Source organism: Drosophila navojoa, chromosome 2 (genome assembly GCF_054131105.1).
Source record: "Drosophila navojoa isolate 15081-1374.11 chromosome 2, UAZ_NAV_1.0, whole genome shotgun sequence".
NCBI classification, from domain to species: domain Eukaryota; kingdom Metazoa; phylum Arthropoda; class Insecta; order Diptera; family Drosophilidae; genus Drosophila; species Drosophila navojoa.
The window spans coordinates 5,185,342-5,203,363 of NC_142890.1; the positions used below are offsets into that span (position 1 = coordinate 5,185,342).

General features: G+C 37.2%; 1 protein-coding gene across 2 annotated transcripts in view; it reads right to left on the reverse strand.

Moving 5' to 3' along the window:
• Ace (Acetylcholine esterase) overlaps positions 1 to 18,022 on the reverse strand; it is a 52,808-nt gene that overhangs the window by 8,613 nt on the left and 26,173 nt on the right. For both annotated transcript variants that reach the window (XM_030383479.2, XM_030383478.2), the window contains 4 exons: positions 13,760 to 13,902; positions 12,135 to 12,284; positions 5,775 to 5,938; positions 5,493 to 5,656 (listed from right to left, as the gene is read on the reverse strand). In XM_030383479.2, the coding sequence (XP_030239339.1) occupies positions 5,493 to 5,656; positions 5,775 to 5,938; positions 12,135 to 12,284; positions 13,760 to 13,902 (621 nt within the window). The remainder of the gene's footprint in view (positions 1 to 5,492; positions 5,657 to 5,774; positions 5,939 to 12,134; positions 12,285 to 13,759; positions 13,903 to 18,022) is intronic.

Below are 18,022 nucleotides of genomic sequence, written 5' to 3' on the forward strand. Positions count from 1 at the left end.
CATTTTAACTCATTTTTGTTTTTTAAATGTCTTTTTTGCTTGATTATTGAAATACAGAATTTATAACCGATTTGTGTGCTAATTAATTGCAGAACTCGTTCGTCAACACCGTGATCCGATCAAATTTCAGTTTTGACCAAAAGAAATCAAGACTGTCCAACAAGATACATAAGCAGCATTGCCGCGATTCTCAACTGCTTAGATAGCCATACACAAACATTGCATGTGACAAACTTGTTTTCGATTCGGACAAAACCAAAGTCAAATCTTTAAGCCGGCCGGTAAGGTTCAGATAGAAACGCTTTGCTATATTCGCAGTTATAGAGAGTGTTTTTTTTTTTTTTTTTTTTGGTTTTTATATTTTTATTAGAGTGCATGTGCAGGTTCTATAGAAATTAAAATTAAATTTATAACTTGTTTCTCAAGCAGCAAACATAAATAAAGAAATAGAAAATAGAAAGGAACAGGTGACATATACTAGACCACACATCTAATAGGTCTATTATTAGAAGCACTCAGCAAAGATTGCTCTGCGAAGCTTAATATTATAATTTTTTTGCCATTTCTACCATTCTCTACAGACGAACTGACGTTTTATATAGATATACATATGTTTATCTTTGGTTTAGCTAACTCATAGCTCGCTTCACACTTCCCTTGACAGCCTTAACTGAACACATCTATCTTCAACTTGCCAATAGCTTAAGATACATTAGCTTAGATGAGCAATAAATAGATTTTTAATCATGCATTTTAGATCTTTTGTTCCAGCTAATTAACCCAATAAGTTTTATTCTTCCACATCTCGGGCAAAGGTAATAAATAGTAGAACTCAAGATATGTATCTTTTAGCTATGTATCTATCTTTCAATCTGCCGCCATAGATACTTTGTATCAACTCAAACTACAATAATAAACTTCTTCTAAAAACATAATTAATATTTAGCTATATTCATATAGATATACATACAAAATATATATATGTAACATATATATTCCCGTATCTTTTGGTTGACCGCAGGGCAAGCGTGTCGCGTGCATTTAATGCCCGCTAATTTGAATTTAAAAGGCTGACCAATTCGTAGATTATATGCGCAGATAATCAAGAAATAAATTGGCACAAGCGAGCGCGACAAATATAAAATAAAAGGAGAAAGATAAACAAATAAATAAAAGATACAACACAATGTGAGCATTTGAAACACGTGTCGCTAAAAGCAGCGCAAATCAAACAAAACGTAACCGCAGCTCAGCTCAGCGCAGCGCAGCAAATCAAAGAGAAAAGGCCACGCCATAATAGCTTATACAAATGCAAAAGATACAAAGATACAACAATTTGTATGGCAACAGCGCGATATTTTTTATTCATTTGTTTGCTGATGGGTATCGAGTATCGGATATCGATGTCAGGCATCGGACTTGAATTATGGCAACCTGTATCTGTTATTAGATATCTGTAATTGCGTATCTGTATTTCTATTTACGTATTTGTATCTTGACTTGTATCTGTATCTGTATCTGTTATTAGATATCTTAATTGCGTATCTGTATCTGTATCTGTATCTGTATCTGTATCTGTATCTGTATCTGTATCTGTATCTGTATCTGTATCTGTATCTGTATCTGTATCTGTATCTGTATCTGTATCTGTATCTGTATCTGTATCTGTATCTGTATCTGTATCTGTATCTGTATCTGTATCTGTATCTGTATCTGTATCTGTATCTGTATCTGTATCTGTATCTGTATCTGTATCTGTATCTGTATCTGTATCTGTATCTGTATCTGTATCTGTATCTGTATCTGTATCTGTATCTGTATCTGTATCTGTATCTGTATCTGTATCTGTATCTGTATCTGTATCTGTATCTGTATCTGTATCTGTATCTGTATCTTGTATCTGTATCTGTATCTGTATCTGTATCTGTATCTGTATCTGTATCTGTATCTGTATCTGTATCTGTATCTGTATCTGTATCTGTATCTGTATCTGTATCTGTATCTGTATCTGTATCTGTATCTGTATCTGTATCTGTATCTGTATCTGTATCTGTATCTGTATCTGTATCTGTATCTGTATCTGTATCTGTATCTGTATCTGTATCTGTATCTGTATCTGTATCTGTATCTGTATCTGTATCTGTATCTGTATCTGTATCTGTATCTGTATCTGTATCTGTATCTGTATCTGTATCTGTATCTGTATCTGTATCTGTATCTGTATCTGTATCTGTATCTGTATCTGTATCTGTATCTGTATCTGTATCTGTATCTGTATCTGTATCTGTATCTGTATCTGTATCTGTATCTGTATCTGTATCTGTATCTGTATCTGTATCTGTATCTGTATCTGTATCTGTATCTGTATCTGTATCTGATCTGTATCTGTATCTGTATCTGTATCTGTATCTGTATCTGTATCTGTATCTGTATCTGTATCTGTATCTGTATCTGTATCTGTATCTGTATCTGTATCTGTATCTGTATCTGTATCTGTATCTGTATCTGTATCTGTATCTGTATCTGTATCTGTATCTGTATCTGTATCTGTATCTGTATCATTGTAGCTGTTGCTCTGTGTGTATCTGTAGGTATCTTTTGCCAGGTCGTAAGCCTCGGCCTGTCACTTATGTGATCTGTCAATAATGATAAACTGATCGAGTGTATGCGGTGCCAGCTAGTCTGGTACGTTCAGGACGAACGCGCGTTACCAGTTTGGATCTGTTCTTCTTCGTCTTCTTTTTGTTATTTTAAATGGATTAGCACACATATAGCGCTGACATTTTTCGGTGAAATTTTAAATGTTTATTGTGGCAAATGAGGCGCGTGTTGGCAAGCGCTCCTCCGCGCTGCCCATAAAATATCAACCGCAACATATCAAAATGCAAATTAATTAATTAACCATAGAACCGGTAACCACAATGAGTCGCCGCACCACCAGCACCAGCACCAGCACCACAAGCAGTTACCACGGCGCAAATCAGCTTTTACTTGTGGGCCAGTTTTGCGCCTGATGGCTCAGTTATAGGCCCTTAGCCTAAACGATTCCCGGCCGCATCGCTTCACCAGTCACCGGCACAGCCCATTTGCTCAGAGGGGAGCCCCGCGTGCCAGATGTATTTGCATACTCGAACTGCTGGCTTTTATGTAAAATCGTGAACGAAAATCAAAGTAAAGCACCAGCATGCCGAATATGAAATACCCTTCAGCTACCATAGATACTTTTACTGATGAACTATCGCAACTCTGATAAATATTCGAAATCTTTTGATTGACTAGAAAATTAGCCTCATATAGATCTATCTCGTTCTGTGTTACATGTTGCTTGATAAAATTCAAATACTCTGCGAAAGCGTATAAAGCAGATGCTTAACAATAATCGCACACACATTCACACAGCACACGAAATTAACATAAATTAAATTTTATTAATTTGTGAAACACTAATTTGCCTTTTGTATCAGATCGACGAGCTGTAGAGAGCCCAGAGACTAAAAACCTAACCAGACCAGACATCGTGGCGCGACAAAAGTCGTTTCCATCTGCGACTCCGATTGCCACGCCGACTGCGACTGCGACTGTGACTGCGAGTCATCTTTCACCTGGCACCATAAAACTTGTCCACGCATTTTAATGGGCCAAGAGACTCAGAAATGAAATAAAAGGAACTTTTACAATCTGCTGACGCCCACCTTTACTAATGCATATTAGCAAGTTTTGTCGCATTGACTTTGACTCCAAGTTGGACTTCTCTTTCAACTATATGCTTGATATATATACTCGTTTATATGTATATATGTATATGTATAAGAGGCTTGATTTATCATTGTCAGCTGGAAAGCATATGCATATGCATGCTGTGGTCGCTTATTGCTTATTTAAATTTAATTTCTCGGTCAGACAGTTGGTCAGACAGCCAGTTAGCCAGTTAGCCAGCTAGCCGATGAGTCGGTTCACGTCTGAGAAACTGAGAAACTGAGACTGCGAAACTCATTTCACTGATTGATGAGCACATTTTAAGATACTGACATCAGCCATAAATAAAATTGTGAACGCTGCTACGCATAAATGCAATAAATTAAAAAAGAGCAAAACTATAAAAATCTTTCACCGGAATGAAATGGCCAAAAAAAAAAAAGCAAAAGCAAAAAAAAGAGAATCGCCACGAGTCTGACTCACGATTGCGACTAACTGCCAAAAGAAATAAAACATCTACATACATACACTATATATACACTATAAATACATAACTGTAATTGCTTGATACTCAATCAATCTGACGCTTAAATGGAACACGCCTCAGCCTGGAACTGACTAAATTTCGTGCCAATTGAAACGCGCTGCCAGACCCGATCAGAGAAAATAAAATTCATACACTTAATGTGTAATCGAAAAAAAAAAAAATAAAAATTAAATGAAATGCCAATAAGTCGAAATTTTTATACGCTGTAAAAGTCTCTTTAGATAAACGAAAGTATTCAAGTCAAACATAATTGAAATATAAATATATACTTGGTATTTCTAGAGATTTTATAATATATATAATAATATTTAAATATTACTGATTACGTTTTAAGGCAAATTAATAAACTTAAAAGTAAAATTAAAAACAAAATAAATAAATAAATCTTTAAATGTTAATTAGTAGTAATAAAAACAAAAATGATTTTTAGACAATAGATTTTTAGAATAGCTTACAAAACTTTATAGCCTAATAAGAAATTATTCTAAAAATATCATCAAATAATCCAAGAATAATTTAAATTTGATGTATACATTCTGCATATCAAATATAACCTCAGCCATTTGAACATATTTTTCGTATTCATCACATTCCTTTAAAAAATCAAATTCCCACTCTCAGATCTCCATCGAGCACATTGCCTATGCACTTTGCAGTGTATCTGGACAGAAGCAGTTCTCGCACGACGAGCTATTGAGGTGTGGCACAGTCACAGCCAGACAACAGCTAGAGGCGTGTGTCGCACATAAAGAATATGTCTATCAAGTGTACGTTAATTGTATGACAAAAATTCATAAAGAAAAGGAAACAAAAGTGAGTTGCGAATTGTCGCCTGAAAGCACTTAATAACCAGAAGAAGATTTCGCAATGAAAAATAAAAAAGAAAAAAAGATTAGAGTGGATATTACAAACGGGTAGTCAAGACCAACTAATGCTCTGTTCGTTGCGAATCTTATTCGATTGTCAAGTAGAGCTCTGCTGAGGCTTATCAAATAGTAAAATCTTTGTATGACTTTACACTCCCACTTAATTGCAGATAATATTCACAAGAGTCTATATAGAGTGGAGCTAAGATTAAGCTTTAAGCGTCTCTTAAGCTAATTATCGCAAGTCTTATCACAGGAGAATTGAATGTGTTATCAAAGTACAATATACATAAGCCAAGACAACATATATATGCCACGATTAGTTTCAATTATCACATTTGTAGCAGACGTATAGCTTCAATCATATCAAATTTGTTACTCACCTGCCCAACTTCGAACTTTAGGCAAATAATCATTCCAGAAGGAGCAACGCGCTGCTAGCGGGCCACGTGCCAATTTCTCGATTTTGTCGTCTGTGCTGAAGATATAATACACGGGATCCTCCTTAGAAAATTTCGGCCATTCCTCGCCATCCGGTGCCGGATTGCTGCGTGTGTGGGAGAAGCAGTGAAAGCTCGCATTATAGCAAACGGGTTTGTGTACTCGCTAAGCCAACTCGTTGGCTATGGCAAGCTTTGCTAAATGAAAGCTCGGCGAAAGCTTACCCCGTCTTGGCGAACTCAATGACCGAATTCAGCATACGCTTGCCCAGCTCCCGCTCCACAGGTCGATATTGCAGAGATGTGTTCAGCGGCTGACCAAAGAAGTACTCAATCTCATCGCCGTGCAGCACGCCCATCCACTCGCCCCACAGCGAGGTGCTGGTGCGCTATGGTATGTAAGAAAAAAGCAGAGGAGGGACACAGTGAGTTAGAGTGAGAGAGCGTATGAGAGTGGGTATAATATTGTCGTAAACTTAGCCAGAAATTATGCAGATAAACATCCACCCTTTTTATTTATTTATTTGATTTCGCTCGCTCGCGCGCGCTCTGCAAATTGTAAATATTGTCGCAGCATCTCGTGGAGCCCAAAAATAAACATAAAACAACAGAAAAATAATACCAGAAAGCTGCATTTGGGTATGCTCAACTAGCAGTTGCTCTGTTGGCGGCGGATGAGTTTATGTTGAAATATTTGGGATTTATTTTAATTGAAATTAGAGGTAGTCTAAATATAGAATATTTATAGAGAGGAAAGGGACTACAGATTATTCCACAATTCTTATGAGTATTTTTTCTATTTCCCTGTACTTCCTATACTCTCTATGTAAACACTCCCTATACTCTCCCCATATAACTTAAACAAAATTTAGTTTATAGATATTTTTTCAATGCCTCTGTTAGCTTCAATTACTTCATATCAAAAGGAGTATATATATATTCCACTATCTTTTTCAATCCACCCAAGCTAAGGCCTAGCACATTACACCCCTTAGCTAGCCATTATTACTGGGCATGTAGCACAGCGCAGCAAATGAATAAATAACAAATGTTTGGTCGCTGGAAACACTTGCTGCCAAGTTGCATGTGCCAGCTGCTTACTACATGAGACTTAAAGGGAACAGAATGAGACATGGGTAAAGGATAGAGTATTTTACTAGCGATGCGTGGCTATAAACACATTTAATTGCGCACATATGCATTGCTTGCATTGATAACTAAAATTGCTGGATATATCCCCAGTCAATTTCCTAATTATTCTAATACCTTAATTAACCACAACAGCCAACTGCAACAACAACAACAACAAGAACAACAGCAGCAGCAACAACAAAGAGAAGCCACAAAACCACAGCAATTTGGCCGAAGTCTATGGCAACTGATAGACAGCTCAAGTGCACAGTGGTGCCAACTGGGCCAAACAGTGAATGAATTTTAATTAACTGCCGAGCAAAGCTAGCCTGAATATAATATAATATGTATATAGCTATATACAATGTGGATATATTTAATGCATTTTTAGATTCATAAAAATATTTAAAAAGAGATTTTTTCAAAAATATGTATTTGACTAGATTAAATATTATATTAATAGTATTATATTAAGAGAGTTGCAATATTCATGACTTTGAATAGCTTGAACGAAATCTGTCAAGTTATGAATTTCTTAACATGAAAATTTGTCGAAAATGAATGAATGAAATATCTCTTTCGAGAGCAGACAACTGATATATGTATACATCTATATGACATATGATATCTATATTTATATAGAGTCAGTGATATAGTTTAATGAGAGAGATTTATTAAGACAGATTTTGTAATAATAATGATATTTATACATCTATATACATATATGATATATGCTATATAGTATATACATTTATACACTCATGATGAAAATAATAGGTACACCCCTTAAAATTGAGTTCAGTCAAGCAAAACATTTTTTCTACATAGATATTAAAATCTCTCTCATAAAATAAGAATGAACTATAGCAAAACATATTTCACTGAAAATCTAAAAATACCACGCATACATACATATATAGAGAGTTCTACAATTCCCGCAAACTATGCCGAATCTGCACCACTGTGCGTTATATTCAAGTGTTGTCCACTTAAGCAATTTGGCTGTTGGCAGCCACTGCAAACTGGCAGCCAATTGGCCAAGTCATCTAATGAATTGCAGCCGGGATATGCACAGGGATAATGTTGTTGTCATGGCGCCCCGTTGCTGCAGCTGCCAGGCTCCTTACAATTTATGCGCCATTGCACACACAGAGAGAGAGAGAGAGAGAGAGGGAGAGAGATAGACAAAGTGAAAGAGTAGCAAAGAGAGCCGCAAATAATGAAGAATTGTGCGGCAAAAGTAAAGTTTCGTTTTTTTTTCTCGCTTCTTTTTTTTTTTTTTTTTTTTTTTTGATTAAAGCTCGGACACGAGCATTGGCAATTGGCAGCAGAACGAACTTATTTAAGTGCCAAGCACGTTGCACGTCGCTGCAGAAGCTGGCAAGAGGCTGTCAAGTGTTGCCACTGGCAGCCATCGAAATAGACAATCTGCCAGGCACTCCAACGTCCAGCTGTCCAGCTGGCGACCCCATTTGCCAGCACGACCAGCAGGAGGCCGGCGGCGGTGGCAGGAGGCGGCAGTGGCAAAGGTCGCCACGGCCAGTTCTCGTTTATGGCCAAAATGAGTTACGAGTTTCGCTGCAGCCAATTGAGGGCTGTAATTAAAACTAATTTCATTTGCTTTTCATTTCGCTGGCTGCGCTGTTGTTGCTGCTGGCTGCTCGATTATGAGCAGGCGATTTGATGGGGCCAGTGCAACGGCTGTACGTTTACTTTGCACACGCACTGTTGGCCAACTCGTGCGCTCTATTAAGTAGACCAGTGGCAAGAGTTGGCACTGGGGCCATTGAAGCTGCACAATGCTGTGTTTGGGCAGTGAAAATTCATCGATAGGAACATATTTTCTGCTTCATTGATTGTCCAACACTATGCACAATGGAGAGACGCTCAAACTGTAGCTGGAGTTGTTGACCTTAAAGTCTATTTAGATCGAGACGATCAAAGGAATGTATGCTGGCTGACTCAGTGGCTTTCAAACTATGTTTAAAGTGCAGAGGGAACTCATATCTATGAGTTAAGGAAACTTCCTGATAATTTAACGATCGAAAGAGGTTCTCAAACTATGTTTAAAGTGTGGAGGGAATTCATATCCATGAATACCGAAAACTTCCTGATAAGGCAACTGTCAAACTGTAGATACACTTGAGTGACACTGAAACTGTAGCTTGAAATAACTGAATAAAGACAACATATTCATAACATCCAACTGACTACAGATAACATATACACATTTTATAGGCTTATTGAAAAGACTATTTACAGTTTGAGTTACTTTCAGACCTATTTATCGATGCATTTCAAGCTGTTTTAAATTCCGTTCTATTGAGTGTAGGAACTCACATTTCAAAGAAGTAACTCTCAAACAATTAAAGTTACAACTTCTTTAAGTGATTCTCAAACTGTATGACCAAGTCACAGATTTGAGAACTAACTAAAAATCCAATGAATAATTTAGTGGAACTCAAAATGTAAGTTTCTCCCTAAATATATAAAAAAAAAGTCCATAAATTCGAAATTTACATGACTGACTTTTAAACAGCTAAATATTAAGATCACTCCAATCAAACCCCGTTTATCTCGTTCAATAATATATCATGACAACCAAACGTTAAACTCAAATAGTGAATGTCAAACTGTATATGTTTCAGGTAAACGTTTCTTTGATTTCGTAGGATTTGCACAGCCAGACCTATATACATGTATATACATGTACCTATATTCACTCCCCTAACAACTGACAACCAGTATACCCCCCATAATACCGAGAGAGAGAGAGAGTATTGCCCGCAGTAACAATCACATTTAATGACTTGACAAGCACAGCACACAGAGAGAGTGCAAGTTCTTGATTAACATTCGCCTCAAGACACACGTGGCGTATGCGTAATATTGATTTTTTAGACCAAAACACTAATTTATGTGGGCCAGAGCGGGCGCATTGAGCTATATGCATATACACATACATGCATATACATGTATACCACATTTATTTATTATGATTTATCAATGGAAGGACAAGGACTCAATATCGTCTGTCAGCTGTAATTACCTATTAACATTTACGCATTGTCGCTGAGAGAAAATCGATAGGGTCCGAGCGGGCGTACACTTAATGTTTTATAGCGGGAGCGTGGAGCAGGTTTGGGGCTGGGGGCTGGGCGTACTCCCTATTTGTTAATCATTAGGCCTGCAGCAGCCGCAGTCCTTTAAGCAAATAACTGACTCAAATTATGCCCCACACGTTCGGGCCGTACAGGCCGTGACCTCGTAAATTGAAGTTTCATTAGGCACTGCCACGCCTCCGCCTCCACGCACACACGCACACACGCACACACTGGCAACAGCTGGACGCGACTCTCGACTCGTGCTCGAGCTATGTGTCTGTGTCCCGGGCAGAGGCCCAGGCACAGGCACAGGCACAGCCACAGGACAACAAGGCAGTGCGTGTAGTTTAATTGGCGCTGTCCTTGTGCTCCCTCCCAACACAGCCCCTCTCCCTTCCCCACTCTCTTCCTCTCTCTCTCTCTCTATGTGTGTGTGCGCGTTTATGGGCGTGTATTGAGCGAAAGTTTTTGTTACCATAATTATGGCGGCCAAGGTTGCCAGAACTTGGCCAGAACTTTGTTTGTTTGCCCACTCGAAGACAGCGCCGACGACGGCCCCGGTGAGAGGTGTCAAAACTCTAAGGTGTTGCCATATTGATATCGATTCGGCATATGCATATCGAAATTTAATTTAATTGAATTCTGACATGGCCTCAACAGGAACTACAACAGCTTCAACGACATAAAGTTGATTAATCAAAAACGAACAAAAATTGAACATAGCTCATTTTAAGGCTAAGGCATGTCTTACGCTTTTAGGCACGCCTTCTAAGATAGTTTGTGTCTATAAAAGCCTTAATTATAGATCTCTATTTATACTTCACACTTTCAATCATTACCTTCCAGTGAAAAGTTGAATTAAACTTTTCAATCAATTTCAACTTTGCTTAATTTGCTTAATTAAAACGCTCGTAAGCTGAATTAAAAATTGATAAAGTTCTTTTTTCATATTGTCTAGAACTAAGTAATGAGGGCTGATGGTTAAGTGAGCTTAAATCAGTATGGGAATTATTCAAATAGTTGCTTTTAGACTATTTTGTAACAGTGAACGAAATGACTCCAAGATACGAAACTATCATATCCTTTGGTAGATGTGCTCCAAGGAACGAAGACAGATTCAATATGAACTTGAGGCAAGTTATATTCTTGGAATAAATTTACGCTTTCATAGTCTTGCCTAAAGTTAACACAACTAAATTTTCTTCTTATATGGAGTATGGAGTGCTACACATAATTTTTACAAAAATAAAGAACTAAATCTAAAATCATATGCAATAATTTTTCTATTCTACAGACTTTTTGTCGATTTTAACTTACTCCAATTATATTCTCCTTTCAGTTTTTTACATGTAAAGCTAACCAGGTCTATAAAAAGCAATATAATGATTCAAGAATCATAAGAAGAATGATTCAAACTTGAATTCTCAGCTTAGAGGAAGCAATGCAACCTAAAGAACTAACAGAGTATTATATACTGCCGTCTTCTCTATTATATCTCCCATCTCCTCCCGTCTATTACCCTCACTGCCCACCTACTTCCGTCTCCCCTTATCTTGTTGTACTTCCGTCTCCTCTTATCTTCTCCCATCCTGCTTCCGTCCCCTTTCATCTCTGCCCGTCCTACTTCCGTCTCCTCTTATCTTCTCCCGTCTATTTCCATCTACTTCTCTCTCTGTCCATCCCGTCTCCCATCTCCTCCCGTCTCTTTTAGCTGCTTCGCTCTCATGCTCTACAATTCCCAGATATTCCTTTAAACAACTCAATTTTCCAGCTATGCTCAATTATGTAATTTTTCTCTTTTTACAGGATATTCCAACTTAAAAGTGCGCATTAAAAAAGAAAAAAAAATCTGCATTCATGTAATCTATGAGATTGCAGCCATTCGTCAGGCATAAATAATGCAGACAGTCATCAGTAGCCTTTGCGCTGATGTTGCTGCAGTTGTTGTTGTTGTTGTTGTTGCTGAAGTAGATGTTGTTGCTGCTGTTGTTGCTGTTGCTGTTGCTGTTGCAGGTAACCCCTTAGGCTCTGCTCGCCATTAGCCTTGTGTGCAATTTTAATGACAAACAAATTGGACGTAGCTGCGTTTACTTTCCGTCTTTTTTTTCGCTCTCCCTCTCTCTCTCTTTTCGCTTATGCATATATATATATATAAATATACATATATGTGTATGCGTGTGTGTGTGACTCGTTTTTCAACAGTGGGGCCCCATTTGACCGCATTTCGATTGGACACACGCGCTCCGACGCCGTCTTACGTGTCAAAGGTTGTGAAATATTTAATGATTTGCGTGCAATGGTCAGGCACCACCACCACCAGCACCACCCATATGCCACCTGAGCTACTCACGTGTGTAAAGTAATAGTAATGCACGGAGGCACCTCGCTCGGCCAGCGCCTGTGCATAGTCGTTGGTGGGGCACGTGAAGAAATGATCTCCCACAGCGCGTCCGATTTGCTGTTGGTTCTGATAGCCCGGGTTGCCCTCCCAGCTGGTGTACTGCAAAAATCGTGGGAGAAGAGTGGGAAGAGTTAGTCAGTTAAGCTTCAAGCATATATGTATAAATGAAGTATATAATATATAAAGTTTTGATAAGACAGTGTGAGTTGTGTATGGAGTTGGCTTAGCCAAGGAATTTATACATATGTATTATCTATTTATTATGAAGGTCGTATCTCTAATACAATATGAGTATTTTTGCTTAGCTTTCCAGTTGTTCTTGATTCACCCTTATTAGTAATATTTCAGTATAGATTTGAGGCTCTTAGCATTGCCTGTAATTGTTGCAAAAATATAATACGAGTGATGATTTTTTCTTAGTTTTACGCTTCTACCTATCTATCTACCTTTTCAATTATCTTTAAAAAGAAAGGAAGAGAGAGAGAGAGAAGTAATAAAAGCTGTTGCTCAAGTGAATAATTGAATTAGAGCTATTTAGTCCATCTGAGCCGGGTCGTAATAATTTTAATGATGGCTTGAAATTAACATTGTTTAAGCACATTGCCAATCATGGCGAAACGTAAATTTCATTAATGGACTCTGTTCTAAACGGATCAAATTAGAATGAACAATGGCCAGATTGAAGCAACGGAGACATATACCTATTTAAATACATGTTTTATTTTAGTTTAACTTAAATCATATCATTGTTGCTATTATCTTTGAAATTATTTAATTAGGAATCACTTTAGTAAATAATAAAATCAATTTCTATAAAGGGGAATAGAATATGATTTCAGGAGGGTTACACCTGATATCTACTAAGTTTTCAGCATAAAAACAAACAAGTTTCTCCTCTTCCTTCTCTAAAAGATATTTATGTCATATTTCTTTCCATTGGGTAAATCTCTAAACTTCAGTTTGCTAGCCAGCTGCAAGTCCTGCTAGGATGTCATCTAACTAGCTTACATCCTTCTCGAATCAGGAAGCAAATGCTAAATGGGATTGCAGCTGTGTTGGAAATGGAAAGAGGGATGGCTTAGCTCACAGCTCTACTTAATATAAATGAGGGCTGCAGTTGGTCTAGTGCGATATCTGGCGAGTCGCTTAGCTGCAATTGCAATTCGATTTAATGCGCTGCGCATTTTCAGTGTTTTTTGATTAAATTTGCTGCCCCTGCCACAGTGCAAACAGAGTGAATAAATTTGCGTAATGCAGTTTCATAGAAGTTGACGTCAGATTTTTAACTCGTTTATGCGGCGGCTGTGGCAGAGTGGGAATTGTGGCCAAATGCACTGCAAGAGCTGAAAAGTTTTCTATGCCTCTCTCTGTGTGTGTGCGTGTGAGAGTGTGTGTGTGAGTGTGTGGTTAGATTGGGGCACAAGTTGACTGCAGCTGACAGCTGGGGCAACAAAGAAAGCCAACGATGCGTTTCCCCTTTCGACATTGGCATAGGCACATGTCAGATGCAGTGCGAGCATGTGCGTGTGTGTGTGTGTGTGTGTGTGTGTGTATACGTGTGCATTGCTGCTTACCTGGAATATAATAGCCTCGCGCTCCGCCTGCGTGGCCTTACCAAATATATTGTTCATAATCTCCAGATACTTGTCACGTGGCAACGCAGTGGCTTCATCCTTATCAAAGTAATCAATGAAATCGTACAACAAGAAATAAGTGCCTGCAAGCAAGAGAGAGAGAGAGAGAGAGAGAGAGAGAGAACATGAAAATATGATTAAAACTTGGCCTAGACAGATATGAAGTAAAGTCTTCATGTTACGTGGGCAAAATCTAAAACAATTGACACTACGATGTGGCCAAAGGGGCGCAATCAACGAGCCGTGCCAAGGACACCAAACGCTGCATTAACCCAAACAACAACAATAGTCGTCGTGGTTGTTGTTGTTGTTGAGGTGCACAAAAGGGTGAAATAGAATAAACAAAATCAACCACAGCAACAACAGCCTTAACAAGGGCGAGAACAAAGCGTCTAGTTGCCTTTTATTAACTTAATTTTTATGGCACTTGTTGTTGTCGTCGCTTGTTATGTTTACTGTAGCTGCCATTATTGTTGTTGTTGCTGTTGCTGTTGTTGTCGTATGTTGCTGTTGTGTGTGTTGCTGCTGGCATTGTCTCTGGCACACTTCAAATACGAACACACTAACGAGCCATAATTGCTGCCTATGAGCCAGCGACAACAGCAAAAACAACAATAGCCAATAGCTGTGTGCCTGTGTGTGTATGTGTGTCAACCCACACACGCCCAGCAGCCTCGTGGTCCCAGAACAACGAAGAAGAAGAAGAAAAACAACAACAACAACAGCAAAGAAAAAAAAAAACTTTTGACTGCAAGCAATTTGTTGATGTTTGATTCAATTTTCGTTCAAGCTCCAAAAATTATGCAAAAACATGCGCAAAACGAGCTTTGTTTACGCATTAAATTTAAACAGCAACACACACGCACACACTGAGACACACACGCACACACACACTCTTTACTCTCAGCGTTTAACATAAATGAATTTGTGTTTAATGTAAATATCGAGCTGCGCCACACAAAAATTGATTAAACAATTATGAAGATTTCTTATATAGAGTGGGTACAGTGGTTAGGAACTAGGCAAACAATCAACTAAATAAATGTATGGCACTCAAATTGAAGACAGAACGTGAGAAAAAACTGAAAAATAATTATACAACTCTATATATATTTTTATTAATATTTAAATAAGTAATTAAATGAGTTTTCTACTTTTAAACTCTTCTAAACTAAGGCTGTTGTATTTTATAAAAGTTTTTTTTTTTTTTATTTGTAAACATTTTTGAATTACTTTAGTTAATTTTAAATATTATTTGTATTTATTAATTTTATATGCATGTTGCTTCAATAACAATTTCTAGATTTATGCCAAAATTTTCTATTTTGTTTTAAATTTTGTAGTTTATCAATTTGTTTAAGATTTTTAATATATATTTTTGTATATATTTTTATTTGTTTTATACAGTAGAAACCGGCTATAAGGATTCTAAACTTATAGAGTCTTTCCTTGAGCGTCGCTATAACCGGAGTCTACTGCATATGCAAATATACATACATATGTTTACATGTTTCCATAATAATTATTTTAGCTTGCTTTCTTACTTGAAGCATCCTCAATTTTTTTAAAGTTCTTTAATTTAATAAATACTTTTAAGTCTTGATGGGACTTATCCTTTACCTTTCACTGAATTGGTTAAAAAATATATATTTATACATTTAGTGATTTTCCTTGAATTTTCGCCAATTTTATTCAAGGTCATAAAGACCATTTTAGTTGCAGCAGCTGCAGCGACCAGACATGACGTATACTTAATGTTTAAGCAGTCTAGGAACAAGCATTTGGCTAATTCGCTTTAAATTAGAATGGCCAACTTTTTGCAGTTATATCTTACATACCTATGTATATGTACATACATATGTATATAGGCAAAAAGTTCAGCCGGAATGGAAAAAGGTCGAATTGTACAAGAAAAGGCTTTGAGAGAATCTAAAAATAAATATTATATATATAAGTAATTGAATAATTAGTGAAACTGATAATCAAACAAAAATAAAAGTTTGCAAACCTATCTACAGAGTAATGATGTTATTACCGCCAACATTTTGACCAAGTTAACAGCTGGCCTCAAATGTGGAAGCCCACGACAAACAATAGAATTAAGATGTTTTCATGCAAGCTGCGCATTGTAATCTATTGTGTTTTGTTTCGAATGCTAGATGACCTTGAACTCACAAATACAAGCACAAACACAAATACACGCACGCACACATACACGCATAGAGAAACAGTTATATGCGAGTCGTAGCCATCGTTGTGGTTGTGTTGTGGGCACGCACACCTCAGCTAGAAACAACAACAACAACAACAGCAGCAGCGACAGCAGCAGCAGCAGCGACGGCGACAGAGAACAGTAGCAGGCAGCAGCGCCAGTGGCAGTAATATGCAGCAAAAACAAAAACAATAACACGACTGAAGAAGCGAAAGAGCGAGACAGAAAGCCAGGCAAAGGCGACAGCAGCAGCTGCAAGCAATGAGTGAAAGTGAGCAGAAAAGCGCACGTGTCTGTAGCGCCAGTGCCCCGGAGCCGTGTGTCAGTGCCAGTGCTTACGTTTCTCTCTATGTGTGAGTGAGTGAGTGAGTGTGTGTGTGTGTGTGAGTGAGTGTGCTTCGGTGCCTGCCGCCTGGAAATGACGAAGCAGCAATGGCAACAAGAAGAACAAAATGAAAGCGAAGCGAGCCCAAGAAAAAAGCACACAAAGCGAGCGAGAATCTGTTATACGAAAACAAACCCAACACACACACACACACATGCACAGTGATATACGCATAGCTCGCGCAAAATGAGAAAGAGAAAGCAAAACGAACGGAAATTTTTTAAGTAGCGCGCGGCATGGCACGAATAATGCGAACAATGCACACAAAGCGTTAACATTACCGTTAGGCCAAGCAAACGCAAAAGCAAACGCAAACACAAACGCGGCAAATGCTGGGAAACGCAGCAGCCGACGCCGTCGCCGTCGCCGCAAGCGAAATGCGAAACGGACAGAGGCGCTGAAGTAGAAAATACAATGAAAAAAGGAAAGTAGGAGAAATAAAGAAAACGAAAAAAAAAAAAAAACATTGCATTCTTTTCAACTTGAGCGTAGAAAAAAATGAAGAAATTACGATTCAATTGAACATTTGCTTTGAGAGCTTAAAAATCAAACGGTATTTAAAGCACAATGCATGTAGCACGCAGCAGGCCAGAGCAAGATGGCAACACAAGTTTCGAGGAATCGAATTGTCCATGCGAGTGTGTCTGTGTGTGTGAGTGTGTGTGTGTGTGTGAATGCCTTGAATGCTGATTAAAATGGCTTTCAATCTTGCATAGATTGAACACAAGGCAAATGATTTTAGTTTGAAAGGAACACGAAAGAATTTTGAAGACTCAAAAATTCGTTTAAGCTTTAATGAGAAATAAATAAAGTAATATTCATATATTCAATATTCATATCGCAATATTCAAATGATTTTAGTTTGAAAGGAACACGAAAGAATTTTGAAGACTCAAAAATTCGTTTAAGCTTTAATGAGAAATAAATAAAGTAATATTCATATATTCAATATTCATATCGCAATGTTTAATGTATTTAATATATACAAATATGGAAAAGCAATATTCTTCTTTGATGTACATATATACGTTTATAATATTTTTTTTAAGATTCAACATTTCACTCCTTATACTTCGGAATTTCATATAACAAATATTTTACATTTAACATTTGTATATAAATTATTATTTAGAAGATATGTATTATTATTTATTTATTTTTTATTTATTTTATTTTTGATTTTATATATTTAATTTATTTTTTATTAATTAATTTATTTGTATTATTAATTAATTTATTTTCAATTCAATTATTTTTTATTAATTTTATTATTACTTTATTATTAATTTTCCAGAAAAGTATTTGTTTTGTATACTTTCTTCAAATTAAAAAGTTTATTGTGTAAAACAATTTTTTGTATAAATTAAGTTGCATTCTAAGTGTTTTTGTTCTATTCATTATTTATTTTCAAGCTCTTTAACTTGGCTATCGTGTCATGTTCGTTCGAGTAGCAGCACGTGTGCTGCCCCAATCGGTTCGTGGATGCAACATGCTTTACTGTTATTTTTGAGCTGCCTGCCGCAGCTAACGGTATATGTATATGTATATGTATATATAAATATATTTAAATAATTTATGATGTCGTTTCGCACAGCTGAGCGCCCGC